Genomic DNA, 25,635 nt, shown 5'->3' with positions numbered 1-25,635 from the left:
ATATATATATCATTTTTACTACTTTACAAAGAATCACAATGGCACAAAGACAAAGTCAATTTTATTTTGTTACTAAGTGAAGAAAGAAAAACATTGGAAACAACAAATTGATAATAAAGTCACAACTCAAATGAAGCACGGGAAGACACTTTACATGAATTTTAAATACACCAAATATTGTTCAAAGTATTTCATACTTATGACATGTTTCTGTATTTATTTTAAATTAATTATTTCAGTCAACTTAATTCGGTAACTAGTCCATCTAAACCCGGATAGTCTCTCTCCTTTCCTTCCCAAGCACACAAAAAAAAAAAAAAGGGGACTTTTTCAGAGGAAAGTGCGAAGAGAAAACGACAGAGTCGAAAGTCGTGGGTCAAGTAAACAGAATATTCAAAGCCAAGTAGTTTCAATGAGTAATAATTGATTGAGAACCAATAATGCTTTTTTTTTTTTTTCGGGGTGTACAGAACCAATAATGCTTTTAAGCAGACAAATGAGCCACTATCTTTCAAAAACATTGTATATGAAGGAAGGAAGTAACCAAAGGGCCAAACATGCATGACTCCATTTTAGCCAAACATGCATGACTCCATTTTATGTGGGCCCAGAATTTCAGTGTATTAAGAGACACAGGAAAACCAGCCATATTTTCCCTCCCATATCCTTCTGAGACAGTATATATCATTTTTTGGATTACTCTCCAATCTAAGTCAAACAGGAGGGTCTGCATGTTCATCAGTATGTCCTATCTCCTTCAATCTTCCTTTCTTGCCTGTGCTAGCATGGTTCTGGTCCTTAACAGTTATTTTCATGGTCATGTCAATACAGAACAGCATCATGCATATGAGAGTCCAACAGATATTCCATAAACCCATATATCAGTTCAAAAAAAAAAAAAATTGCTTCAGAATAAGTGACTATCGGTAATCTAACAATGGGGAATGCTAATTCATAAGATAAGTTGGGAAATGACGATTAAGATTGACAGTGATATTAAGATGAAGTTTCTGAGTCGCGTGATAAGGGATAACTGAAAAAGGATCTTTTAAGTTAACAATATTTCCAGAGATTCTATTATTAATAAAGCATAATGGTGTCATGTAATCCATGTATTCAACCTCGTCTAATAAGATTAGACTTGTATTAAGATGAAGGTTGAGTTTGGCAAGAGGAGACAAATCTATATAATTTTTATATTCAAAATGATTCTGATAATCACAATCAGAATTTCTGCCAAGCACTTGAAGTTGATGAAATGTTACTACTTAATCTTAAGAAATCAGTAGTTGATGGTACTTAGAAAACACAGACTGGATGACAAATAAAAATAGGTGGAGATAGTACACAAAAGATTTTCATTCTTAAAAAATTATGCTATACTCTAATTTTATATTTGATAATGTTTTGGGAAGAAGTGAAGATACCATTTAATAGAAGATTTCACTGCTCAATTCGTTGGGTTTCTTATGCATAGGACAAAACTTCTAATGGTCATAAGCTTTCCAGTAGGCATCTTTCCATTAACAAGTAGGGCTCTAACGCAGAATTGGAGTAATGCCAGAAGTAAAGGATTCTACGATCTTATTAGCAGAAGCCAGAAACTCAAGGAAATAGTTGATATAATGTCATCTTCATCCATTATTTTCGCCTTTTAAAAGATGCTTGCATTTGGTTCCCCAATAGTCAAGAAGCTTTATATCATAATACTAAAATACTCTAGGATGTTAAGCCCGTGCCAAGAGTGGGGAAGGCAAGAAAATTCTGGGCGGGATAGACTCAAGCCTATTTGGAGATCTGTTATTTTCTCCATTTTGCAGATGTCTTTGGAGTTGACTTTCCTTCTTTAGGACTTCTACAGTGAGAAAACACTGTAGATTTTGGACTGTTAAATTGAATTTAATAATTTTTAAACGTATAAATTTAATTGAACAGTTTAGATTTGCAACGAAGGAGCAGTGGAAGAAAAATGCCGTGGAGAGAAACTCACCTCTGAGGTCTTTTGTTTCTTTTTCTTCAGAACTTTCCATGACACTCCCCTACATTAGAATTCTTTTCATTTTCATTCAATGACGTAGGATTAAGCTTGTCAAGTTCCCTCTGAGAATCTCAATTCCCTAAAGCTTTAACTTTCATTACATTCTATGAAAAATCAGTAGTTTCCTTTTCTTAAGGACTATTAATTGTTAGAAGGACTATTAATTGTTAGACCAAATATGGAAATCTCATTACCTTGGCACCACGGTACCCAAGAGATTGAGGAATGTAAAAGCCACCAAAAAAAAAAAAAAAAAGCCTAGAAAGAAAGAATCAATCTCTTGAATACCTAAATGACTTACAAGCCGTATCTTGCACAATAAGCTACTATTAGTCGTTTATTCCTCCCTGTTCAGACCATTGAAAACTGTTCTTAATAACAACAAATTTAATCTTCATGGTAAATTCTTAAAGATTTAACTTACAGGTCCCAAGTTCAACACCCAAAAAAAAAAAGTTCTTAATAACAATGAAGGGAAAGTACCACCAGCAAACAAATACAGCAAAATATTAGGTAAGACTAGAGTAGAAGATATTTCAAAATGAAGTGTTTTCTTTTCCTTTCTTATCCATTTGGATAATGTGGGAACAATCCTGCAAAATGTGAAGAGAGGAAACATCTCTTGTTTTTATTCACTGACAATGAAAGACCTGTAGACATGCTTGGAACTTAATAAGTAGAAACTAGTCACCACTGACCCACCGCACGAGAAACCATTATCTGATTTCCCTTCCAAACTGACATGTGGGGTATGGACTTAAGCAAAGTACAAATGTAACAAAATAGACCAGACTATCAGGAAAGTTAAGCTTCATTCTCCTACAGTGGGAGAAATGGAGAAAAGTGGACAAGTGGGAATTGTATAATCTTTCAAAACACGCACTTGGCCCATATACATTGCACATCTCCACTTCTCACCCGGTGTTCATGAATGAAGTATTTTTCACCTTGACTATTCAGAAATCATAAACTACGTGCTTAGCATCATATGGTCATAACCAGACACATGCTCATTTAGAAAAGTGACGAGACGAGTCTCTTGCTTGACAACAACTCACTTGTCAGTAACAACTAACACATACTAGCACCTTTAAAGGCAGTGACACACGAAAAGATCTTCCTATTAGTAAAGTCGAAAATTCACCGTGCTACTTGATTTATGCTTCCTTCATTCTACGAGAGTCGCACGTCAAATATTGCCACACCATCTTTCCACAAAAAAAAAAAAAAAAAGAAAGAAAGAAAGAAAAGGCCATCCTGGTCCATTATACCCCTAAGAATGAATTCGTAATTTCTAATCTTCCAAATCTTACACACCCCTTACTACAGAGAAACATAGCTAATAGCTCACATCCATGTCAGCATTGATCAATAATTTCAACTCAAATAATTAGTCAGATTCATGAATTGTAAAAACTATGGCAGCAGCTGAGTTAACATGGTTAGGAATGGCCTAAGTCCAAAGTTATATGATCAATGATTTAGATTTCATTTTAGTCACACCTCTTTAGGTCTGTCATTATATCTTGCTGAAGAAAAGAATCAAATTTCTAGAGGTAATGAAGAAGTTTAAAACAAAAATAAAACCAATTATGGGTTTTCTATTAAGAGTTTAAAACCTGTGAGCAGTACTGCCTTTCACATCACAGCCTCTATAATCAAATGTTAGGACTCATGAAATTGATCATTGCTGCTTCATTCTCCTATTTAAATTGATGCATATGGCTTGTACTTTATCCATGCTTCAAATCCAACGAGCTCTTATGTGAAGAATGAATTTGGCCAAAGGGCATGGGCTTTCACCTAACAAAGCCTATTGGGATGAATAGGCCCTGGAGACTGAAGACACAAAATAACTTGGCTTTTTCTTAAAAGAATGTGTTACTTGCTGTGTAAATTTAGCAAATGATAAAATGTTTCTGCTCAAATACCATATGCAATACAAATATGTCATCAGCTACACCATAAATCAGAAGCGACAATGAACAACCTCATGCGAGAGCTTGAAAAGGTTTAATTCCTTACGACATTAATAGAATGAAACTTTACCAATATTTTAAAATAAGCTTGGAAATGAAACTTCTTAATCTGAAAACTCTTCAAAATGTAATCCATCAGTTAGAACAAGCAAAACATTTCAACAATATAAACTGAAATTTTGCCAATAAGTTTAAGCATATTTTGGTGTTAGAAAACAGAAGAAAGGCACAAAGTGCTGTCCACAAGCATATCCTAATGCGTATCTGAAAACGTCCCTTAAAAAGCACCAGCAATTTTATAAGGTTGCTTCAAGAAATTAGCAAAGCTTAATTTGTTAACTTGCACAAGACACTCAACTTTAAATGCTTATACTTCTGATACGTGGAAGCCACTCCTATGTTGGGTAAGTTGTTCATTCTAGTAGAATGAAAAGCAGGAAAACTAGCTTGGTGGCCTCAGAGCTAAAACTGTGTGAGAGGAAACATACATAAGCCTTCTTGCATTCTAAATGATACAAAAATCAACTTAACTAGGTTGCTAACCTGCTTAGTTAGTGGCAAAAATCAAGCGTCCCAGAATCTCATCTTGCAATATTTAATCAATTTATTCATTTGAAGACCAACCCCATTAAATATATAAAACTCAAATGCCACGAATGTGTAAGATCTACTAGCAATGAATACATGAACTAAAAGCTCTTGCAAAGTAACAACTTACCAACCATCAAAACAGTAAAACCAAATTGTCGAACTGTAAGTGCGGATGATGGGATACTGATCCGCCAGCAAAAAGTAAGATCAAACCAAATGACACAAGAAAAAATAGCAGCATTTGATAAACTACGTCTAAGGATTGACGGCGTCAATATCAAGGAATGGCCACGCAGCCAATACATTTGATTCAAAGTTACATTCAATTTAACAGCACAAAGAATTCTGTTATTATAATGTTGAAACATATCGCTCAGTAACTCATCAAGAAACAAATTTAGATCAAGAGTGAGAGAGGGGGAAAAACCATCTCTTACTCATCCAACTGCTTAAGTTCAGCTTTTAATTGCTCAATCTTCAAACCCATTGACCTCTGTAGAGATGCCTTCTCGCTTTCTGGCAACTTATTCAATAATCCTTCAAACATTTCCAATACTTCAGTGACAGCAGCACGAGCGCACTCTGCCTCTTCGTCAAAATACACGGTCTCTTTTGACTCCAACGCCGCCTCTATTTCTTCCCTTGCTTCTGCAAACTTGATATTAATCATGTCAACCTCCCTATCCTTGTCCAACTCGGTGCCCGAACTACCCGATCCGGAACTGTAGCTCCTCAGATCATGCTGCAGAGTCATGAAATATGATAGAGGAATGATCGAGAAAGAGGGAAAATTTGATGTGTGTGTGGTGGGAATCGATGATTCTGGAGATGAAGGTCGGTGAGAAGAAGATAATGACAGAATTTCTGAAGGTAAATGTGTGGAAGATATAGTGGGTTTTGGATAGTGACGAAAAGTGTATCGGTAGAAATCTTTAAAGAGATAACTTTGGCGCTTCGATTCATTTTCGTGATTTCTGCTTTCGCACTTCGCAGAGAAAGAGGAACAATTGAGGCGTGAGTGACCTTCTGTTCAGCTTAACCCCCAGCGAGGGTTTTGATATTTTCTGATCAAACAGGACCGAAGCCCAGAAACTGGGAGATATAAAATATTAAATTTGGTCAAATCAAGTTTAATTTTAAAATATTCAAATTCAAATCTTATTATTAAATAAATGAACACTTGGTGCTTCCAAACCCTGTTTACATTTTAATTTTTTTTTTTTTTACATTAAAAGTCAAAAGTTGCTAAATTATTTCAATCAAAGACGATCGGTAAATTTTGACATGATTTTTTTTTTTAAATTTCATGTGAGACCCAAAATCCTAAAGTTATTTAAAAAAATGAGTTTTAAAAATAATAAGTACTTCTTCCAATCCTATACATAAAGCATCTTCTAAAATGAATTAATACATCATTTTTATATGTTATTTTACATAAAAATATTAATCATTTTTTTAATTTACCCTTTCACAATTTTTTATGAATAAAGGATGAAGGTAAACTTTATTTTTCAAAACCAACCAATAATTTAACTACCGCCGTTTGATTTTGGTAAAATAGTTAAAAATGATTTATATATAAATCTTATATTAGTATCAAATATCAGTACATTGTAAATAAAACAATAAATAGAAGATGATAGATTATGTCAATCTTATATATTAGCATATTCATGATTTTTTTAAATGAAAAGTACGTTTTTCTCCCACCATCAAAGAGAAGAGAGAACAATATTTCTTTTTTATAAAGTGCATGAAGATAGAATAACAGGTACAATACAAGAAAAGTTACAAACTTTAAGGTTAATAACAGGTACAATACAAAAAAAGTTACAAACTTTAAGGTTATAGAAAATCTTCACTTTCTTTTGGCGACCCAAATTTAATTTACTATCTTTAAGAGAAGTAAAAAAAAAAAAAAAACTTGTTGTGCTCTATCTTTATCTTGCAACTATGAGAGATGAATCAAATTGATTTTCTACAAATCTGAAACTATCTTCCCACATTTCTTCTTGACTTTTTGTGTTCATAGCCTCTTAATCTACATTAAAAACTTCTCTTTGAATCATTTTGAAGATCAAGCAAGTTTAGGGAATTTGAAGATTAAACATAGCAAGAAGATTTGCTTTTGTTTTAGTCAACAACATTTCATAAACTAAGATATTTCAAAGCTTCTATAGAATTTCATCAACTATACTCTTTAAAAATGTGGTTCCAATATCTTATCTTTTCCTACTTTTGCTAATTATTTTGTGGCCTATTTTAATGCTTTCTTTGTGGATTTCATTTTAATTTTCTGTCGTTAATATATTTTCCTTTTTTATTAAGAAAAAAGCAGAGGGTCAAGAACCAACAATTTTATTATCATAGAAGAGAAGGGGAGAAAGTCAAAGTCAAAGAATACCAAAACTAACAACCACATAAGTCCAAGCTTTAGCTAAATCCGCCAAGACCTTAAGTTCAACAAATCCTCCGAAACGTAAACACCACCACCAAAGCCATGAGAGAATACCAAATCATTAAACATCACAATGTATTGTATAAATACTCACTACCTGGCTCCTATATGTTTCACAGTCGCATATCATCTCACTAACACCATCTTTTATGGCTCGCTCACTTCCATTGAATCACCTTCTTCTACACACCACTTCTTCTTCTTCTTCTTCTTCTTCACAGATTGGTTTTGCAGTGACGACTCTTTTGCTTTGTGCCTTTGCGTTGCTTATGTGTGCCTCTCATTCCGTGAAACGACGTCGTCAGAGCTGGAGCAGCTGGTTCTTCGGAGAAGATCCAGAGCCAGTGATAGAGATCATTCAGAATGAAAGAGTTGATGTCACTGTGACATCATCAGAGCAGCATGAGGAGGCTTCCATTTGGCAGAAGAACATTCTGATGGGTGGCAAGTGTCAACTTCCTGATTTCTCTGGTGTCATTATCTATGATTCCGAGGGCAATATTGTCACTTCATCCAAAACTCCTCGTCCTTTGTTACTTACATGGAAATAAGCATGCAACCACAAAAACTGCTACTAGAAAAAGGTGAAATAGAGATAGAAGAATTAAGTGAGAGAGCATTAGAAATTTGATAGGGAGAATGTTCGGAGGTCTTTAATTTAAGTTAGGTTTTAAGTGTCAAAATTAAATTTACAAATTTAACTTTTAATTTTATAATTTTGATTATAATGATTTTGCAACTTGTGTTTCAAATTTTAATAAGAAAAATAAAATTTTTTATTGTTTAATCACAATAAAATTTAAAAAACAAGTTGCAAATTCATTATAAAAATTATAAAATTGAAAGATGAACTTGCAAATATTTAAAATTTGACATTTAGGACTTAATTTAAATTAACTTATTCTTTTGGGACCTATCAGTCGTTCTCCCAAAATGATGAGATAATTTTCATCTGCATTTCAATTGTTGTGTCATATTTTATTTTAGGTGGCTTGATTACTGCAAGAGAAAGGAGAAAGAATTTGTATTCAATATTAATCGTACTTAGTAATGGTATCATTTAATATTATTTATGTTTGAGAATACAAAAAAAAAAAAAAAACTGTTTTTATATTCCCATGTGATTTTGTGTGCCAAATGGGTCACAGATGTATGGTGCACTATAATAAAAGGTTATTATCCTAGCTTCATGTCATGACTAGGATTTCTATACTATAGTATAGTACTGTGGCGCAGAGGCAGAAGAGAACCAGGTGAGATTTGAACGGCAGAAGAACAAGAGGGAAAATAAACCCTAGGATGAATTTGACCCATATGAATCAAATCAGATGAGTTCAATCAGAAGAGCGATGCGAGAAACATCAAAGGAGTTTGTATCTCCATATATGCTATATTCAAGTTATTAGCATTAGTATAAAATTTAATTAAGATAAAATTCACATGACTCACTCTAGTTTTTTTTTTTTAAATTATTACAAAGGTCACAAAAAATCTGTGCAAATAAAATAGAACTAGGTCACATGTGATAGCACCAAGTCCTTGAACCTCGGAGGTGGATCTTTATGAACAGTGACATTGAAATTTCTATGGTTAACTTGATAACCATCCAATCTATATAAGTATTTGTTAGAATTTTTATATTAAGTGTGTTTAAAGATAGTATACTCTACTAAAATAGTTTAAGTCATTTTGTTAAATACTTTATAAACTTATATATTTATGATTTATCTTCTAATATCTAGATGTGGAATTTTTTTTTATCTTCTAATATTTCCTCTATTGCTTTTTTTTTTCTCCCTTTTCTTTTTTTTTTCTTTTTACTTAGGCTTGTACTTTTATTTTAAGTCTTAGAGGCACCAAATCTATTCAATTTCTTCTACTTCTTCTTTTCTCTTTCTTTTTTTTAATTTCTTGTTTTTTTTTATCTTTCATTTTTTCCTTTTTTTTCCCTTTTTTTTTATCCCCAATCTAATGAGTTTGACATCATGTTAGAATTATTATATTAATTGTACTTAAGGATAGTATACTCCATCAAAATAGCTTAAGTCATTTAATTAGATACTTTCTAAACTTATATATTTATAATTTATCTTCTAATCTTTATATATAGTACTTTCTTTTATCTTCCAATGGTATTGGCTTCTCTAAAAATATGGTGGATTTAACAATGCCAATGTACGTAATAAGATCCTTGATATTCCTGGTATGATTGACAAAGGGATGGTTCCACAAGTGCTCGTTATGATGAAGATAAGCTCAGTTGAGTCACAATGTTTGTTGACTATTGGGTAATTTTTCTTCCAACAAATAGAGAGGTCTCATTTGTATTATAGTAATTGTATCACCCTATATTCATGTCATTTATGTTAAATCTTTTATCCTTTGGACAATAGACTTGCATTTGTCAGGGGGGAAATTGTAATTGTAGCATTCTTACTACCAAAAAAAAAAAAAAACCGCATGCAAAATAATAGATGGGCATTAACAAGCTACCTGATAGTTTTATACAAAATAGAATCAAATGCTAATTCAAAATTGTGATTCCTTCTTGTTTGAGGAACTCCGTCCCCTAAAACCAACAACACTCAGCTTAGAATTTGAGGATTTTCCAGCACTATCTCTTTTACTTGTTTGTGCCTTCCTCGCTGAAACTTTTTCAGGCTACTTGCACTGGAAGACCTTACAGAACTTTTAACCTTAATTCCTCCTCCTGACTTCCCTGGTTTTAATGGCTTGGATGTTTTTCTAGAAACAGTATTAACACCAGAAGAACTTTTTGATGCTTTGGATACTGATGGCTTCTTCGATACTTTCCGAGACATGGCAGCACGGGGAGTAGAAGTGTTCTTTGCTTTGGAAACCTTTACCAATTTTGTATTCTTCCCCTTCTGCCGAGTTATTTGGGTACTGGCAATCTCCCTCCTGAGACTTTCTTTACTGATAGCCTCCAAGCTCTCATTTTTCCTTATTGCTTCTTCTATTCTAGTGGCCAGGGTTACGTCTTTTTTTGCAACCAAGCTAGTTACTTTCCCTGCACAGAGGAGAAGATATTTGATTTAACCCATAAAAAGGAAAAAAAAAAAAAAACCTTCGATAATTATGTACAATATAAAGTCTACAAGTGGCTCACAATCTAATCAATCATTATATAAATTTTGTAGGAAGCTAGTTTATATATAAATTTAATGAAAAATCTGTGGCTTCCTCATGCAAATGTAAATTTGGAACTCCACAAAAGAAATAGAATTATCCATTAAAAAAAGCCAGATTTAATGGACATTTGAAAGCTTAAATAGGAAGCAGCATGGCCTTTGCTTGACAATATTGGTACAAAAACATGTTATCCAGAATATCTGTAACTGTAATGAGAACACAATAATTCATGCTGTACTAACAAGTTTAAAACTAATTTCACAGTAAAAGAATACCCAGATCATTCAGACAAAGTGGATATGCAAAACCATTGTTTACCGCTCTTATAAATTTCGACTTATTTTAGACTGTAGATATAACTAAATTAAAGGGAATTCTTAAAACAGATAAAAATTAAAAAGCATGATAAAAAAAAAATGTTACCCTTTGCACCCATGCGAGCTGTTCTACCAGTGCGGTGAAGGTAATCAATCTGAAATAGAATGAAGAGAAATGCTGTGTAACTGGTGCAGAATTGATAAAGGAAAGAGAAAAAGAAGAGGGTTAGGGAGGGGGAGTGAAACAAAAAGAAAATCTTGGTAACCCAAATGATACTTACAGAGGTCAAAGGAAAATCAAACATGATAACATGATCGACATCCAAATCCAGACCCCTAGCAGCCAAGTCTGTGCAAACTAATGTAGGGCAATCATCTTCATCACTCTTAAACTTCTTGAGGTTTTCAACCCTGAGTTTTAAATAAAGGAACTATATGATGCATACCAAACAGGCAACAAAGTATATAAGATGATAAGACACTGGAATCTCAATCTAACAAGGTCCCCATGCAATTTGTGTTCGAACTTCCCATGTGATGTAACCTAACCTATAGTGCATAATAAACATTTCCCTCTGTGCAAATCATTTTTCTTTGGTCAGACCTTTGTGTACATTCAAATATTTTACTTTTGTGTGAAAACCTATTAACTCTTCTGAGCAAACAAGACGTGTAACATCAACACTGACATGAGTCCTGAAGTCACAAAACAAGGTGATTTTTTTAATGTCAAGATTATTACAGGCACGCACACACACATCAGGTCCTGAACTTAATGGTATGCTTTTACCTATTCAAGATTAATGGAGCAAATTATTAAAGAGTAACACAAACTAGAAATTGGTCAATTGGCACAAGTAACAATATAATGAACATAAAAGAACTGGAAGACAGATATATCCATCAACAATGTGGCTATTTTCCAAAGGTTGCCATTACTCATCTAAGCACTTGGACAGTGTGACTTCCAAACAGAGAGCAACATAATAGAGAATGGAGAGCATAAAAAGATAAATAATATGAAATTAGCACCAACCTTCGCTCTGCTGGTACCTCTCCATGGTAATTAACAGTAGATATCTGATTTTCACCAAGAAAATGATCCACTGCACGGCTAGAATCCAGTGTATTGCAGAAAACCATCACTCTATTCCCTTTTGCAAGGCTCGGCTCCAGAACCTATCCTCACATGACCAAGCAACAAATGGTAAATACCCAAAGAATTAAAAAATTGTCCAAACCATTAGATAATCTTATCAAGAAGTAACAGAGAATATGAACAGCAGGCATCATGACAAAGCATGCATAAGAATAAAACAATGTGTTGGACAGGGTTGGAAGAAGGGAAGGGGGGCAAAAAAACACTAAAGTGGTATCATTTGTAGTTATATAAGGATTGGTTGGCATATTCCTCATCAGTTATCACACAATTTAGTCACTAAACATCATGCCCATTAATTACCATCCACCTTAGGCAACATCACTTTCTGCATTACTGGGATGACTTTGGCACAGAATGTCCTATAATAGGAGTGAACACCAAGTAATGAGAAATATCATTCACAGAAAAGTGAAGGATTGGTCAAACAAAACTTGCAATTATCTGCAATTAAAAAAACATGAAAATTGAAATTTCCAAATATGCCACAACTTGTTAAAACAACGGAGCATCTCACACTATTGATTTAAGGTCATCCCTTCAAAGTCAAATAGTTTCACAGGATATGCACCAAAAAGGCACTATTTCCCCATCTGTTTTAGAAGTTTTTTTTTTCTTTGGTTCTGGCCTTCTGGGATGTAAGTCATAATTAAATCTTAATATCAATGAAAATGCACTAATGTAGCATATGTGTAGTTTTCCTTTTCAAAACCATAATAGCGAAAGCAAAGTAGCATATAAACAAAGCCTAAGAAGAGAAACAGACAGAAACAGCATTTTTGTCACAAAAATCCCCTATATGTCTATATCTCTCTAAAAGCCACAGAAACCACCCACTTGGTCTCAGGTACAATACCAATGGATGGCACTCAAAAAGTAAAAGTATAAAGTATACCTGCAGTAATACCTCCAGCTTGTTCTCAGAACCTGACAACTTAATAAAATCATGACGTGCAGAGGCAATCTTTTTATGCAGCGTTGATGTTCGCAGGTGCACAATGCCTTGAAACTCCTCATCGATCAACTTCTGCACTGCCTGCAATACTTACAAATGTCAATTGTTAAGCATATCTATCAATAGTGATACTGAATAAATTCACTTTTATTAAGGTATAGTGGAACTCTCCAAAATACATCAAAAATGGCAATGCAATATTGCAATATAGCATACCTTTGTCATGGTTGCTGTAACCAAAATAGTCTGAAAACCCAGGCCATCAGGTTTTGATGTGCGATGTTTTAGTGGGCCTATAAACTTGCGTATATCAGGACCAAAACCTCGATCAAACATCGTGTCTGCCTCATCCAACACCTGCAAAAGAAATCCACCATTAATAAGTGCAACAACTTCCTTGCAAAGATAAATACTGAGAAGATATTTTTCCAAAGAATACTTATTAGAAATACAGAAGATTAAAAAATGTAGAGCAATTGAATAACAGTATATTCGAGAAGAAGAACATCCTACGGTTGGAAACCTACCAAGTATTTGATGTCACCATATACCATGTTGCCTTCCTCAATGTGCTGCAAAATTCTGCCCGGAGTACCAACAACCATGTCAATGGGGTTATTTAATGAATCCTCCTGAGGCCTGATAAGGCCACCCCCACTTACCATTGTAGACCTAAACCTTGCATGATGGCTAATAGATTTTGCAACTCGAAATACCTATATATCCAATCATACAGTAATTTAGCTGTGTAATAAGAAAGTTCTAAGTGATCTCTGCATGATGAATGCATTTCACAAATACCTGCTCAGACAACTCCCTCGTAGGGCATAGCACAACAGCTCGGGGACGCCTGGGCTTCATATGCAATCCATTCAATTGTTCATCCCGTCTAAGCAACTATATGAACAAATTAATATTGTTTATTAGCTTCTCTAAATATACAACTAGATAAGATTGTCAATGCTTAAAGCTGTAAAACTTCATAATAAAAGAAATGGTTGCAGAAGACCAATATTATAAGTGTCATTTTGCAAGTGATCAAATACCTGAACCAGAGGAAGCATGTAAGCAAGAGTCTTGCCAGACCCAGTATGAGATCCCAAAACGACACTCTTCTCTTCCAAGACAGCAGGGATACCGATACACTGAATCTCAGTAGGAACCTCAATATTCATCTCCTTCACGGCTCCCATTACCTCATCACTGAGGCCCAACTCCTCAAAACTTCCAACCAACTTCTTCTCCTCTGACTTCTTCCCCTCATTCTCACGACCCTTCTCAGATATAGCAACTGACTTCGTTGAATTCTTGATTTCAGGGGTTTTAGCGGAATCCTTGAGGTGTTTGAATCTGAGTCTCCCAAGAAGAATTGAATGCTTGATTTGGTCGGGGTCAATGGACTCCGTCGTGTCGGCAACGGTGGCCGTGGCGGTGGTAGTGGCAGAGCAGAGGGGCCTAAACCCTAGCAAAACCCTACTGGGTCTTGCTGACAGTTTGAGAAATGGAATGGTGTGGCCATGAGATAAGCGTGCGAGTGGTAAGAGGTTGGAGTTTAGAGAGAGAGTAAGAAGGGCTCTGCCTGTAGCTCCCGCCATGGGAGTGTTGTCGGAGCACCACTCTTTGGGTAAGATTGATATATTGTTCGATTGATAACTTGAGATGCTCGATATTTTGGCGATAGTGACAACGGTAAGGAAAGGGAAAATTCTAGTGAAAGTTACAAAGAGGTTTTATATAAAACAGTCTGTCATATGTAAGCCCCTAAATTTAGTTTATTGTTAAAAAAAAAATTCCAAATAGCATATAAAATATGTGAAATAACTTAAATACCTCCATTCACCTACTGGTCACTAGTCAGCTCGTGGCCAGACCACCATTTTAGCAAAGCAAGTCATTGTTAAATTTTGAATGTGATTGATATTCCAATGAAGATAAGTAAAAAGCTAGATAATTTGATCTTTAATTGTTGGGGAGATGGGAGTGTTGCTGAAGTAAAATTTATTGGATAACGTGGCAAAATATGACTAAACCTAAGAAAGAGGGTAGTATGAGGTTCAAGGATTTAGTCAATAATAATTCAACTTTTTTAGCCAAAACTGCTTGGCATTTGTTACAAAACCCCGATGATTTATAGGTCAAAGTGTTGAAGGGGATTTATTTTCCCAACCACCAATTCCTAGATGCGAAAAAAAAGGCTCTCATGCATTCTGGTGTTGGTCAAGCTTACTAGAAGGAAGAGGTTTCTTGAAGCCTAAATTATGCTGGCAAATTAGGGATGGTTTGACTGCTTGGATTTTAAAAGATAAATGGATTCCCTCCTTGCCCACCCATTGTCTTGCTACTAATGATAAAGAATTTGCCAACTCAAACATGGTTGTGGCTACACTAATTGAGAATAGACAATGGAAGCTTGCAGATGTGAGTAACTGAGTCTGTTCCTGGATGAGACCACACTTATCGCCATTCAGCTTATACCCTTACATGCTACTCCTTCAAGTGACGGTCTTTTGGAGCCTTGCAAATAATGGTCTTTATTCTATGAAGTTGGGCTATGCCATGGTTATGGAGGTGAAGAAAGAGGGGGTCAAAAAATCTTGTAACAAGTTCATCTGTTGTCATACCTAAAACTATTTGGAAGAATTTGTGAAAGATTAAAACTACTCCGAGGATTAGTCATTTTTATGGCGATGATCATCTAATGCTCTTGCTACCAATGAGACCTTACTTCATCGACATAGAGGGTTTTCTAATCTCTGCCCCTTTTTTTGAGTGTGCCGTTGAGACAATTGAGCATCTCTCCTAGTGTATGTGGAGTAGGTGTATTTGGTTTGGGTGTGGGCTCTCCTTGAAATTTGACCCAATGATATCACAAGTTTCCATAGTTGGTGGATAGATGCTGTTTCTGGTGATAGGTGCTTCAATGAGTATGATATTGCCCTTAGTAGCTGGATTTTGTGGTTCACTGGAAAGGTGAGCAATGGTAAGCTTTCAAAATTGTAGCGCCAAATCTAAGTGGGTTATTGAATCTGCTAGGAGGGCTATAACTAAACATTGGAAGACATGCGATTTTTTTTTTTTTTTTTTTTGAGAGGTTGATTCAGAGGCGCAACAAGCTAAGCCACCTTGAATCTTGACTCTACCATCGTCAGGCTTCTTCAAAGTTAATTGTGATGCAGCATTTGTGGAAGGAAAGATGCATCAATTGGCATTACATGCATTAAAATGAGCTCCGATTGATTAAGAATATTAACAATTGAATAACAATCATTTATAACTTATAAGAATATTTTGTAAATTTTATAAAATCTCTTGATAATAAATTTTCGTATGTAATATCTAGATGTAAATTTCCTTAAAAGAATTAAATATTATTTCAAGGTAGTAGTTTAATGCATTGAATTGAAAATATAAATTTGGATGCCAGATATAACACAGAAAGTGAAGATTATGTCAGGAATGTGGACGAGTTTTTAAAGAAAAGAAATAAATTTAAATGTCTTACAAAGAAAAGACATTGTGAGAGGAGCGAACGAAACATTCAAGATACAACAAACTGAAATTTTTTAATTTAAAATATCTATACAGACAGACCAATGAAATTTGTATAATATATTTAATAATTGATTAATTCAAGGCGTGTTTGCGATAGCCCCAAAATTGCATTGGCCAACGTCAAATGCAAAAAATGTGGCCACTCTTGCATTTTTAATATGTTTCGAAGACTAAAATGTTCATAAACTACAGGTTGCAAACAAAAATTGAAAGAAAAATCAATTAACAAAGCATGATTTATATTTGCATGCTCTTTTTTTTAAAAATCAATTTAATAAATTAAAATTTATTTAGATGATATAATTAAAAAACAAGATTAGATTTATAATAAAATAGAAAAATGAGTCTTGTGACATGTAAGTGTGTAAGTTGACCTTTTCCAGTCATAAAAGTCGTAGAAATTGTTTACCGAAAAAAGCCTCAAAAATTATAATTACAAAAACTTTATTTAAGACACTATAAGAATAATTACTTGTAAATATTAAAAAAGAAGTCAGACTTATTTATTACATATGATAAACAATTAGATATTTTATAATATATATATATATTTATATATATATTAAAGACAAAAAAAATTCTAAAAAGGAAAGCAAGGGAGGAAAGGGGGAGAGAAAAGGACGAACGCAAGCAATATAAGTAAAAAGAATAAGGATAAAAAGAGGTAAGCCCTACTTGATTATTAAAAAAGAATAGAATGGATTAAAAAAATAAATATAAAACATGAATTAAATAACCTTTTTTCACATAATAAATATAATAAAATTTATTAATATATATTACAGTGAGAGTAATCGCAACTTTCAAAAATTTTCATGAATTATAATTCTCAACATAAATTAAATTACTCATCTCTCTTATAAATTTAATTCACTATCTCTTTTAATCATCTTATTTTTACCTTCCTTCTTTTAATCCATTTCATTCCTTTCTAATAACTAAACTGATCCATAATTCATATTTGATTCCATTGGAGCAAAATCAAAAGTTCAGGGGTCATCCTGTGGTTAACCCACAATGCATATAGTATATAACTATTATCTGAGCTTGTCAAATAAGGAAACTGCTTTACAACACCGAGCTTTCTTCAAGAGCTGCACATAAATTAGTGGGAGAACATGTATGTTCAAGAATGACGAACCCATGAGTATTTCAAGGATATAATCACACATCAAGTTGAAATGAGACTGAAATAGACAAATTTAACCTTAACTCCTCTTCATTGCTCTTCAATCTTATCAAGTTTTGAAGGTCTATCATGTTATTACATAATATGCCTTCCATAGGACAACTATCAAGATTCCAGCAATGACGTGTGTATCGCATTATCTACATGGCTTCTATCTGCAAGATACGTGGTTCATACTCAAAGGGGTTTATGAATATGTGAGCCTTTCAAAAACATGAATATTTGCTTTCTGCTGTTATCACTGCATCATGAGAAACCAATCAAGCTTCTCTAAACAACCCATAGAGGTAAATTTCTACTTAAATCCATAAGCTAAAGCAGGTCACTAGTTTTTGAGGAAGTAGAACCAAGAAATGGTACAATTTGGTTTCACTGTTCCCATTTATACCCAAATTTTCTCATCCTTCAAAAGTCATTGACTTTCAGTTTCTTGTTATCTTTGATGGAAACCAAGAGTTAACTCTCTTTGCTTTCCCCATGAGCCAACATCCAAATATCAAAATAATATAGATCATAAACATGTGAAGGCCGACTTTGAGAATGTATCATATATTTTAATGCATGTTAAAAAGATCCTTCTGGATAAGTTCAAATGGTTCCTAACTTTTCTTCTATCAAGAGCCATTTCCACCCTTGTAAGTGATTATTGTTAGACAGAAAAACATATCTTCATTTCACCTTAATTTAGCAAGTTTGATGAGAGAAAATCTCATAGCAGATCTTCAACTGGACCAATCTCATTTTAAGTATATGAGGAGTTCTCACTATATGAGGCAGTGACAAAGTACGGGCTCTTATCCCCAGAATGTCTAGCAACTAGGACCCATAGGGTTGAAGTTGTTGAGAGGCAATAGGCATAAAGTGTCTCTGAGGTACCTAAGGGTGTCACGACACGAAGCCAACCCCGTTGGTATCAGAGCCACTACAGTTATAAGTCCTCACCTAAAGAGGCAACTAGATCTATGGAGAGTTCTTGTTGTATAAGGCAGTGACGAAGTACAGGCTCTTATCCCTAGGATGTCCCGTGGCTAGGGCCCATAGGGTTGAAGTTACCAAGAGGCAACGGGCATAAAAAGTGTCTCTGAGGTACCTAAGGGTGTGTCATGGCGCGAAGCTAACCCACCCCCTTGTTAGTTCTTTGAAAAATACTAAATATTAAAGAATCAAGCTTATAAGGGAGAGAGAAAGGCTTTAGAGAGACAAAATTGAAGAGCACATAAGTTTCATTGCCAAACAAATTCTGCCTTACAAGAAAACTGAAACCTCCTTATATAGACATAGTGTAAAGGATTAGGGCAAACAGTGCATGATTACAAGCAAATAAACTTTTTTCACATGCCTAGTTATAAAGGCAAAGCAAAAGTAAAAGTAGGAAGATATAACTAAAAACAAACTATTTTGTCTAAACCTTTTCGCAAAATAACTACAAAACAAACATTTTAAAGAAGATATGACTAAAAGTAGATTCCTTTTATGATTAACACAAGTTTTTATGGATACACTTCTAATCATATGACAAGTTGAGCCAACATTTTTCTTCCTTTCGATGTCTTCTAACTGCAGGGTTATCACTCATAAGTTGTTCTAGTTGTTCATCATCAAAGTCTTGATCCATATTATGAGTGAGTCCCAGTGTTGGTGTGTCTTTTAGCTCTGGGAATAGCTGATAAAAACTTACTCGAATGAAAACTTATCAAAACCTCGAGTACAATAGTTTTTGAGTATAGTCAATTATATCAGATACTTTATTCCTTAAGTATCTCATCACATCTACTAACTATCCAAACTCTTGAGAAAAAAATCCACCTCCTTGGGATCCCAACCAAACAAAGGCTGTCTAACACTTAAAGCAAATTTGTCAACATCCTCCTTCACTCAAAATCCCTGACAAAGGACCGCACATCTTGCAGACCGATGCTAGTGATGACTTTTGAGGAGCTTTACTTCTGGAAGTAGATGGGAAAAGGCATTATTGTGGTCATGCCAATGGAGAATTCAAACCCCCAGAAAAGCATTACCATATAGCTTATAAAGAAATCCTAGCTGTAAAACGTGACATTGAAAAATTTAACTTTCCTCTTAGCCTTTATCACTTTGTAGTAGAAATGGATAACATATCATTTCTAAAGATCTTAAATCAAAATAGGAAGTTTCTCCTTGAAGCTCAACTCCTTCAATGGAAAAAATGGTTTGTTTGTTATAAATTCATAGTCCGACACATCAAAGGAAATCACGATACCATGGCAGACTATCTAACCAAACCCTAAAAGAAAATCAATCTCATCACTCTTCCAAAAAAGCTACCCTCTTTATCCTGAACATCATACCCAACAATTTAGTTTTTCCATCAGGACATAATCTAGCCACTGTCTTAGAAGTTCAAAAGCTAGCCAAAAGTCTATTTTATTGGCTCCACCTCCTTCAAAAGACCCACATCCAACCCCAACTTGAATACTTTTGTCTTCAAGCTCCTTACCTTGCAGTCCCTTTTATTAAAGGTCATATACCAGATGAACTCATGTGGTACATTTGCTCTTTATCCTCTCTTTATATCTATGTTATAGCTGTTCCTCCCCTGGAGATGTTTCATTATCTATATGACTCAGCTCATGAAGGTTCAAACCTATAAAAATTCCTTAAATGGTTTGCATCTATTTCCAGATGGCATAAGGAACTCTTTTAAGTAGTTTAAAAAGAGTTGCTATGGAAAATCCCTCTATAGGAATAAAAGGCCTACTCCTTTTTCATGGTTCATCATCCTTATCATTTTACAATAAAGGAAAGCTTTATTTGGCTAACCAAGCATGCCTATGGAAAACCACAACTAATTGGATGACACATGAAAATTCCACTTTAATTGAATTAAAAGATTTTCTATGTGAAATGAATAATTATCCAGTTCCAGAATCTAATCTTGAGTGCACATCTCTCGATCCAATCTCTCATCAACCTATTCTTCCAAGTGACCCATCTCCATCTGTTCAATATGAATTTCCTGAATGGTTCACAAGCCCTGTTGTACAAACAAAATACTCCACCTGAATAGAATCCTATGATGGAGCATCGTTGTCCACACTTCCATCATTTCCACCGGACAGTCAGGACCCATACAAGATAGAAACCCAAACTTATTAGCTATTCTCAAAGCTAAAAGACACTAGCACCAAGACCTACTCAGGATATGGATCAAGACTTTGATGATAAACAGCTAGACCAACTCATGCGTGATAACCTTACAGCTAGAAGATGCTGAAAGGAAGAAAAATGTTGGCTTAACCTGTAATATAATCATAAGTGCATCCACAAAAACTTGCGCTAATTGTGGAAGAAGTCTCCTTTTAGTCATATCTTCTTTCAAGTGTTTGTCTTGTAATTATTTTGTCAAAAGTCACTTTTGACTTTTAGACAAAGCAATTTGCTTTTAGTCATGTCGTTCTACTTTACTTTTGCTTTTACTTTGTAATCAAGCATGTGAAAAAAATTTGTCTACTTGTAATCATACACCATCTATCCTAATCCTCCACACAATATCTATTTAAGGAGGTTTTAATTTTTTTGTAAGGCAGAACTAGTTTGGCAATAAAACTTGTGTGTTCTTCAATTATGTTTCTCTAAAGTCTTACTCTCCTAAAAGCTTGATTATTTAATATCCTATATCTGTTATATTAAGATTCAAGTATGCTCTACACTTACCTCTCTAAAGAACCTATGCACCAAAAAGAATCTAACGACATGTATATGAGCCCATATACTACGCTTAAAGATCTATGGGTTAAAGTTTTAAAGAGTTGAGGACCCTAATGTGACCCAAGTTTGCCCAAAAGAGGCGTTGAGGAACCTTACCTAGATCAATATACCCCTATAGCACTGAGACACAAGAATCTTTGGGATTAGGCATATATAGCATTAAGACACAAGGATCCCTAAGACTAGGCACGATGAGTGAGTTCTGCCCGTTTGTTGAATATCATTCAAAAGTCAGATAGTTAGACCTAGTAAATATTGTAACCAAATTCAAATTAATTTCTCATTGTTAGTGAAAAACTGAACCTTCTTCACCATAAGTTTGACACTTAGGATATCTATCAGAAAGTCCTTGCATCATAAAAATAGTGAGATATGAAACTTTAAAACTTTTTGGTAAAAAAAAAAAAAAAACCTTTAAAACTTCAAAGACCATAGTATAATTCCACTGTTAACCAAAAAAAAATTGTGTAATTTCACTATATTCCTGAAAAAGCACAGAAGGAATGGAAATCTGTCACCAATTAAATCAAAGAGGGGGAAGGTAGTGGAAATTTCACTAGACTGATGCATAAACCTCGTGGCAAATGAGGTATAGTGTCAACTGTAATGTTCAGGCTTCAAGACACCAATATAAGGCAAGTTCCTATACAGTTCGGCAAAATCCAACCCATACCCAACGATAAAATAGTCCGGGCACTGCAGAAAAGGAGAAATTAACGGAATGATTCAGTAGTAGATAGGACAATTAGGAATTTCAAAGTATGCAGGAAAAACCTTCAGTTCAAAAAACAAAAAAGAAAAAAGAAAAAAACACATTATGCAGGAAAAACTAGGATCATCAGACCTCAAGATCTGAACATCAAATTTAAAGAGTACATATGGTCTCAAAGCATTTTTTTTTGCTAGTATAGTGCATTAAGCGGGTTAATAAATGTTTGTTGAGCCTAAGCCCAAGTCCTTGATTGTGTGTCAGCCGATGAGCTTAGTTCAGCTTTAGCTCATTAGTTTGGTTCACTGATTATATATGCGCGCACATGTACTCAACATATGATTGAACAGAGAATACAGAGCATTTCAGAGTTCAATACTCTGACAAGGTATCAGCTAGGAAGAGGAAAAAACATCTACAGAAGAAAACTTGAAAATTACATTGATTACAAGGAAATGAAAAACTCATCCATAAAATACCACATTTCCAATAAGGTAAAGGCATGAAGCATGCAGAGAAAATACATACTTTGAGTGATATTAAGTGATTATTTGTCAGAATACTATACCTCAAATCCCCTGTAGAACTTCCCCCGGCCAACTGGCTGAATTTCAACCTTTCTCCTTGCTGGTTTATCAAGGAGAGTACACACAGAGACAGAGGATGCTCCTTTTGCTTTCAAGAGAGCAATTATGCTCGATATAGTATGCCCCGTATCTACAATGTCCTCAACCTAATTAACAGTACCAATTTCATAAGAAAATGGAATTGAAAACGTAAGGAGAAGGGAATAGTGGGATTAAATTAATGAACAAACTAAAAGTATAATTGCTGCAGAAAAGGAAAACAACTATTTTCTTATGCAAAAAATTGGTCTCAATCTAGCCACATGGCTTTACATGATTCCGAAGAATAAAACCAGTGGTAGTCTTATCCAATATCACTTGGCTGCATAGAGATAATTATTAGATAACACAATAATTATATATACATATATATATTGGGTCAAGGATTAGAATTATTCTATAGCTTACAAATTTTATGATTTCAGTAATTTTGATATTACTCCTTTTCGGATAAGAGTGATGTTACAACTACAGATGGGAACAACTTAATCGTAAGACGAAACAAAATAAACCGTTTTCTGTATCTACCAAGATGCAGCAACAGACACAGGAAAGCTTAGCCTTTTAATTATGTAGACGTTATAACGATGATTTTCTTACTTATTCTTCAGATAAAGAACCTAGTAATATTCCAGCTGTTATTTTGAATTAACTAGCCAAATGACGCTAACTATCCTCAGTATGTTTCGCTACCACAAAAGTAAGTACTGGGTTACTTTCTGTGAATTTTGTCCCGTTCAATTTCAATAGCAAATGACGGTCCATGCTGGGAAAATAAGTAAATCATAGGACGCTCGGAACATAAACTTGTAATTCTGAAACAATACTAATTTACCGAAGCAACGTACAAGCGGACTGTTAAGAATCTTATCTATAGTTTACTATTTAGTATTTACAAACAGCACGAGCGTTTTTTTTTTTTTAATCAGGTCAACATATTCTTCGGTGTAAAAAACACTTTTATTAACTAAACGGTAAGAGAGCAAAAATACCAGAACTACATGGCGGCCTTGGACGTCAACCTTCAAATCAGAGGAAATGACAGGTGCTTCATTGGAGCAGGTTCCAGAACCGTAGGACTGAGCTCGAACGAAATCAAGGGAAATGGGAAGGTCGATTTTACGAACAAGGTCGGCGAAAAACAAGAAGGCGCCGATGGCCACGCCGACAAAAACGGGCGGTGGAGAAGAGGAACGGAACTCGTCGGTGATTTCGGCGGCGAGCTCGGAGACTCGGCGGTAGATTTGGTCCTCATTCCATAGGATTTTCTCTACGCGGCTATCCAACGCCATCGAGAGCTGGGATCTTCTTGTGTGTTTGGATAGCCATATTAATCGATTTTTTGAGGAAAAAAATCGATTTTGGCTTCAATTACCCAAACACCAGGTTTTTTGGTTAATCGATTTGTGGGGTGAAAATCGATTTTTTTCCGAAGCTGCCAATCCAAGCTTTCGCGGAAAAGTTTATCAAAAAAGCGTTAGAAAAAATTACAAAAAAAGGCCCGCAAAAAAATTACAAGTAAAGCACATAATTTAATAAAAATAAAATCAAACTCTTTTCTCTTCTCTTTTTTTAATAAAATTTAAACTTTATATTTTTAAAAAATTGATGTTTGGTATTTAAGAATTAGATTATATATTAATTTATATTTTTAAAATTAATTTTGATTAAATTATCCAAACATTTTTAATTTTATTAAAATCAATTTTAAAAAATAGTATCCAAACAGATTGTGTTATAACATAATCAATTATGATTAAAATCTATTATTTAATCAATTATTTTTATAATCTATCATACCCAACTAAAATTCAAACAGGCATGAAGTCGCTTTTGCCCGACGTCACTCGCACCCGAAAAGGCATGAGCGGGAAAGGGCCTGCTCATCTCTTAGATGAGCACGGTGCTCATCCAAGAGATGAGATCTAGATCGTCCAAACTTTAATCTAGACGGTCTAAATTTAAAATATTATTTTATATTAATTTATTAAAATAAAAAAATTATAAAAATTATAAAATAATTTTAGTAAATTTTTTATTTTTAATCTTATCTAGATTTAATTTATAAGATCTAATTTAATATTAAAATTTTTATAATTGAATATTTTAAATTTTTCATATATACTCTGTACAGTCCAGATATTATATCTGAACTGCTGGACTATGTAAAATTCATATGAATAATTAATATATATCAATTATAAAAATTTTAATATTAAATTAAACCCTCTAAATTAAATCTAGATCAAATAAAAAATTTATTAGAATTATTTTATAATGTTTATAATTTTTTATTTTAATAAATTAATGTAAATAATATTTTAAATCTGAACAATCCAGATCTCATATTTTGGATGAGCACACGTGTTCATCCAAGAAATGAGTAGGGAAACCGTTCCCAAGCGAGAAGGGTGTACATGTTATAGCCATACCGTACGAGTAAGAGTGTGATTGGGATAAGATATATGACCTTGTTTGGCAACATATTCTAAAAGCAGTTTTTTATTTTTTAAAATAAAAAATTATTTGATAACATTAAAAAAATTAAAAAGTCAAATATTATTTAAAAAATAAAAATAGAAACATTTTTTAGGTGTTATGAGTTTATTGTAAGAGAGAATATGAAAAACACTTGTTTTTATTTTTATTTTTGTGTTCTCAGAACATATTATATAAAATACTTGTTCTTATAACAATAAAACAAATGACAAAATGAGCTTCAAAGAAGCCCTATATTTCTTTAATTTTTTTTTGTAAGGGTGATAAAGATATGGTTTGATTAGGTTTTGGTCAAAACATGAATCAAACCAAATCAATCGAACGGCATTAGAGCAATTTTATACTTGGAGGATAAAGTAGTGACAATATCGTTGTGACTTAGGAAGTTATCCACTCTATGAAGAGCATGAAGAAGAAGAAGAAAGGATACTTAGCATTGAAAGTTGAACCTAGAGAAAGCATATGACAGATTAGATTAGAACTTCAAGGACATTTTGTACAAATTGATCATGAATTGCATTAGCACAGCCAATTTTAGAGCCCTTTGGAATGGAGAACCATATAATGTTTTCTACCCTTCTGGTGGTCTCAAGCAAGGGGATTCCATGTCTCCTTACCTTTTTACCCTCTATATGGAGAAACTTAATCATATGATTCTGGATG

The 25,635-nt window shown here is 34.0% G+C and overlaps 4 protein-coding genes across 6 annotated transcripts; 1 reads left to right on the top strand and 3 right to left on the bottom strand.

Moving 5' to 3' along the window:
• Positions 1-4,828: 4,828 nt before the first annotated feature.
• On the bottom strand, positions 4,829-5,687 carry LOC129292293 (embryogenesis-like protein). The gene has a single exon (XM_054929875.1). It carries the CDS (start codon positions 5,360-5,362, stop codon positions 5,042-5,044), a length of 321 nt encoding a protein of 106 aa, XP_054785850.1. The 5' UTR covers positions 5,363-5,687; the 3' UTR covers positions 4,829-5,041.
• Positions 5,688-7,202: 1,515 nt separating this feature from the next.
• Positions 7,203-8,071, top strand: LOC129292285 (uncharacterized). Its single transcript, XM_054929868.1, has one exon. It carries the CDS (start codon positions 7,216-7,218, stop codon positions 7,615-7,617), a length of 402 nt encoding a protein of 133 aa, XP_054785843.1. The 5' UTR covers positions 7,203-7,215; the 3' UTR covers positions 7,618-8,071.
• Positions 8,072-9,527: 1,456 nt separating this feature from the next.
• LOC129306120 (DEAD-box ATP-dependent RNA helicase 39-like) lies at positions 9,528-14,320 on the bottom strand. Of its 2 annotated transcripts, none has more exons than XM_054946506.1 (9): positions 13,697-14,320; positions 13,452-13,547; positions 13,178-13,366; positions 12,867-13,007; positions 12,603-12,731; positions 11,573-11,715; positions 10,818-10,947; positions 10,643-10,691; positions 9,528-10,097 (listed from the first exon to the last, which is right to left on the bottom strand). In XM_054946506.1, the coding sequence occupies exons 1-9, from the start codon at positions 14,243-14,245 to the stop codon at positions 9,652-9,654; spliced, it is 1,872 nt and encodes a 623-aa protein (XP_054802481.1). In that variant the 5' UTR covers positions 14,246-14,320; the 3' UTR covers positions 9,528-9,651. The 2 variants fall into 2 exon arrangements, with proteins under 2 accessions (XP_054802481.1, XP_054802476.1); XM_054946501.1 differs by having other exon boundaries at positions 12,591-12,731; positions 13,697-14,318.
• Positions 14,321-17,136: 2,816 nt separating this feature from the next.
• On the bottom strand, positions 17,137-23,899 carry LOC129304190 (uncharacterized). 2 transcript variants are annotated; one of them, XM_054943885.1, is made up of 3 exons: positions 23,466-23,899; positions 22,416-22,580; positions 17,137-17,546 (listed from the first exon to the last, which is right to left on the bottom strand). In XM_054943885.1, exons 1-3 carry the CDS (start codon positions 23,763-23,765, stop codon positions 17,532-17,534), a joined length of 480 nt encoding a protein of 159 aa, XP_054799860.1. In that variant the 5' UTR covers positions 23,766-23,899; the 3' UTR covers positions 17,137-17,531. The 2 variants fall into 2 exon arrangements, with proteins under 2 accessions (XP_054799860.1, XP_054799853.1); XM_054943878.1 differs by lacking the exon at positions 17,137-17,546 and adding an exon at positions 21,552-21,834.
• Positions 23,900-25,635: the final 1,736 nt, after the last annotated feature.

This window comes from Prosopis cineraria, unplaced genomic scaffold (genome assembly GCF_029017545.1).
Source record: "Prosopis cineraria cultivar Desert tree isolate PC_DT_omini unplaced genomic scaffold, ASM2901754v1 PC1, whole genome shotgun sequence".
Lineage (NCBI taxonomy): Eukaryota > Viridiplantae > Streptophyta > Magnoliopsida > Fabales > Fabaceae > Prosopis > Prosopis cineraria.
This window is presented reverse-complemented; position numbering and strand designations above follow the sequence as displayed.

Bases quoted from the DNA above. Each gene is read 5' to 3' on its own strand.
- LOC129292293 (XM_054929875.1), bottom strand. From the start codon at position 5,362: ATGACTCTGCAGCATGATCTGAGGAGCTACAGTTCCGGATCGGGTAGT.
- LOC129292285 (XM_054929868.1), top strand. From the start codon at position 7,216: ATGGCTCGCTCACTTCCATTGAATCACCTTCTTCTACACACCACTTCT.
- LOC129306120 (XM_054946501.1), bottom strand. From the start codon at position 14,245: ATGGCGGGAGCTACAGGCAGAGCCCTTCTTACTCTCTCTCTAAACTCC. The intron at 12,732-12,866 runs GTATGCTATATT...TAAGTATTGCAG, and splicing joins TTACAGCAACCATGACAAAG to GCAGTGCAGAAGTTGATCGA. The intron at 11,716-12,590 runs GTATACTTTATA...ATGTGAGGATAG, and splicing joins AGCTGGAGGTATTACTGCAG to GTTCTGGAGCCGAGCCTTGC.
- LOC129304190 (XM_054943878.1), bottom strand. From the start codon at position 23,765: ATGGCGTTGGATAGCCGCGTAGAGAAAATCCTATGGAATGAGGACCAA. The intron at 22,581-23,465 runs GTATTTTTGCTC...ACTGTTAATTAG, and splicing joins AAGGCCGCCATGTAGTTCTG to GTTGAGGACATTGTAGATAC. The intron at 21,835-22,415 runs GTATAGTATTCT...CCTTTTCTGCAG, and splicing joins AGTTCTACAGGGGATTTGAG to TGCCCGGACTATTTTATCGT.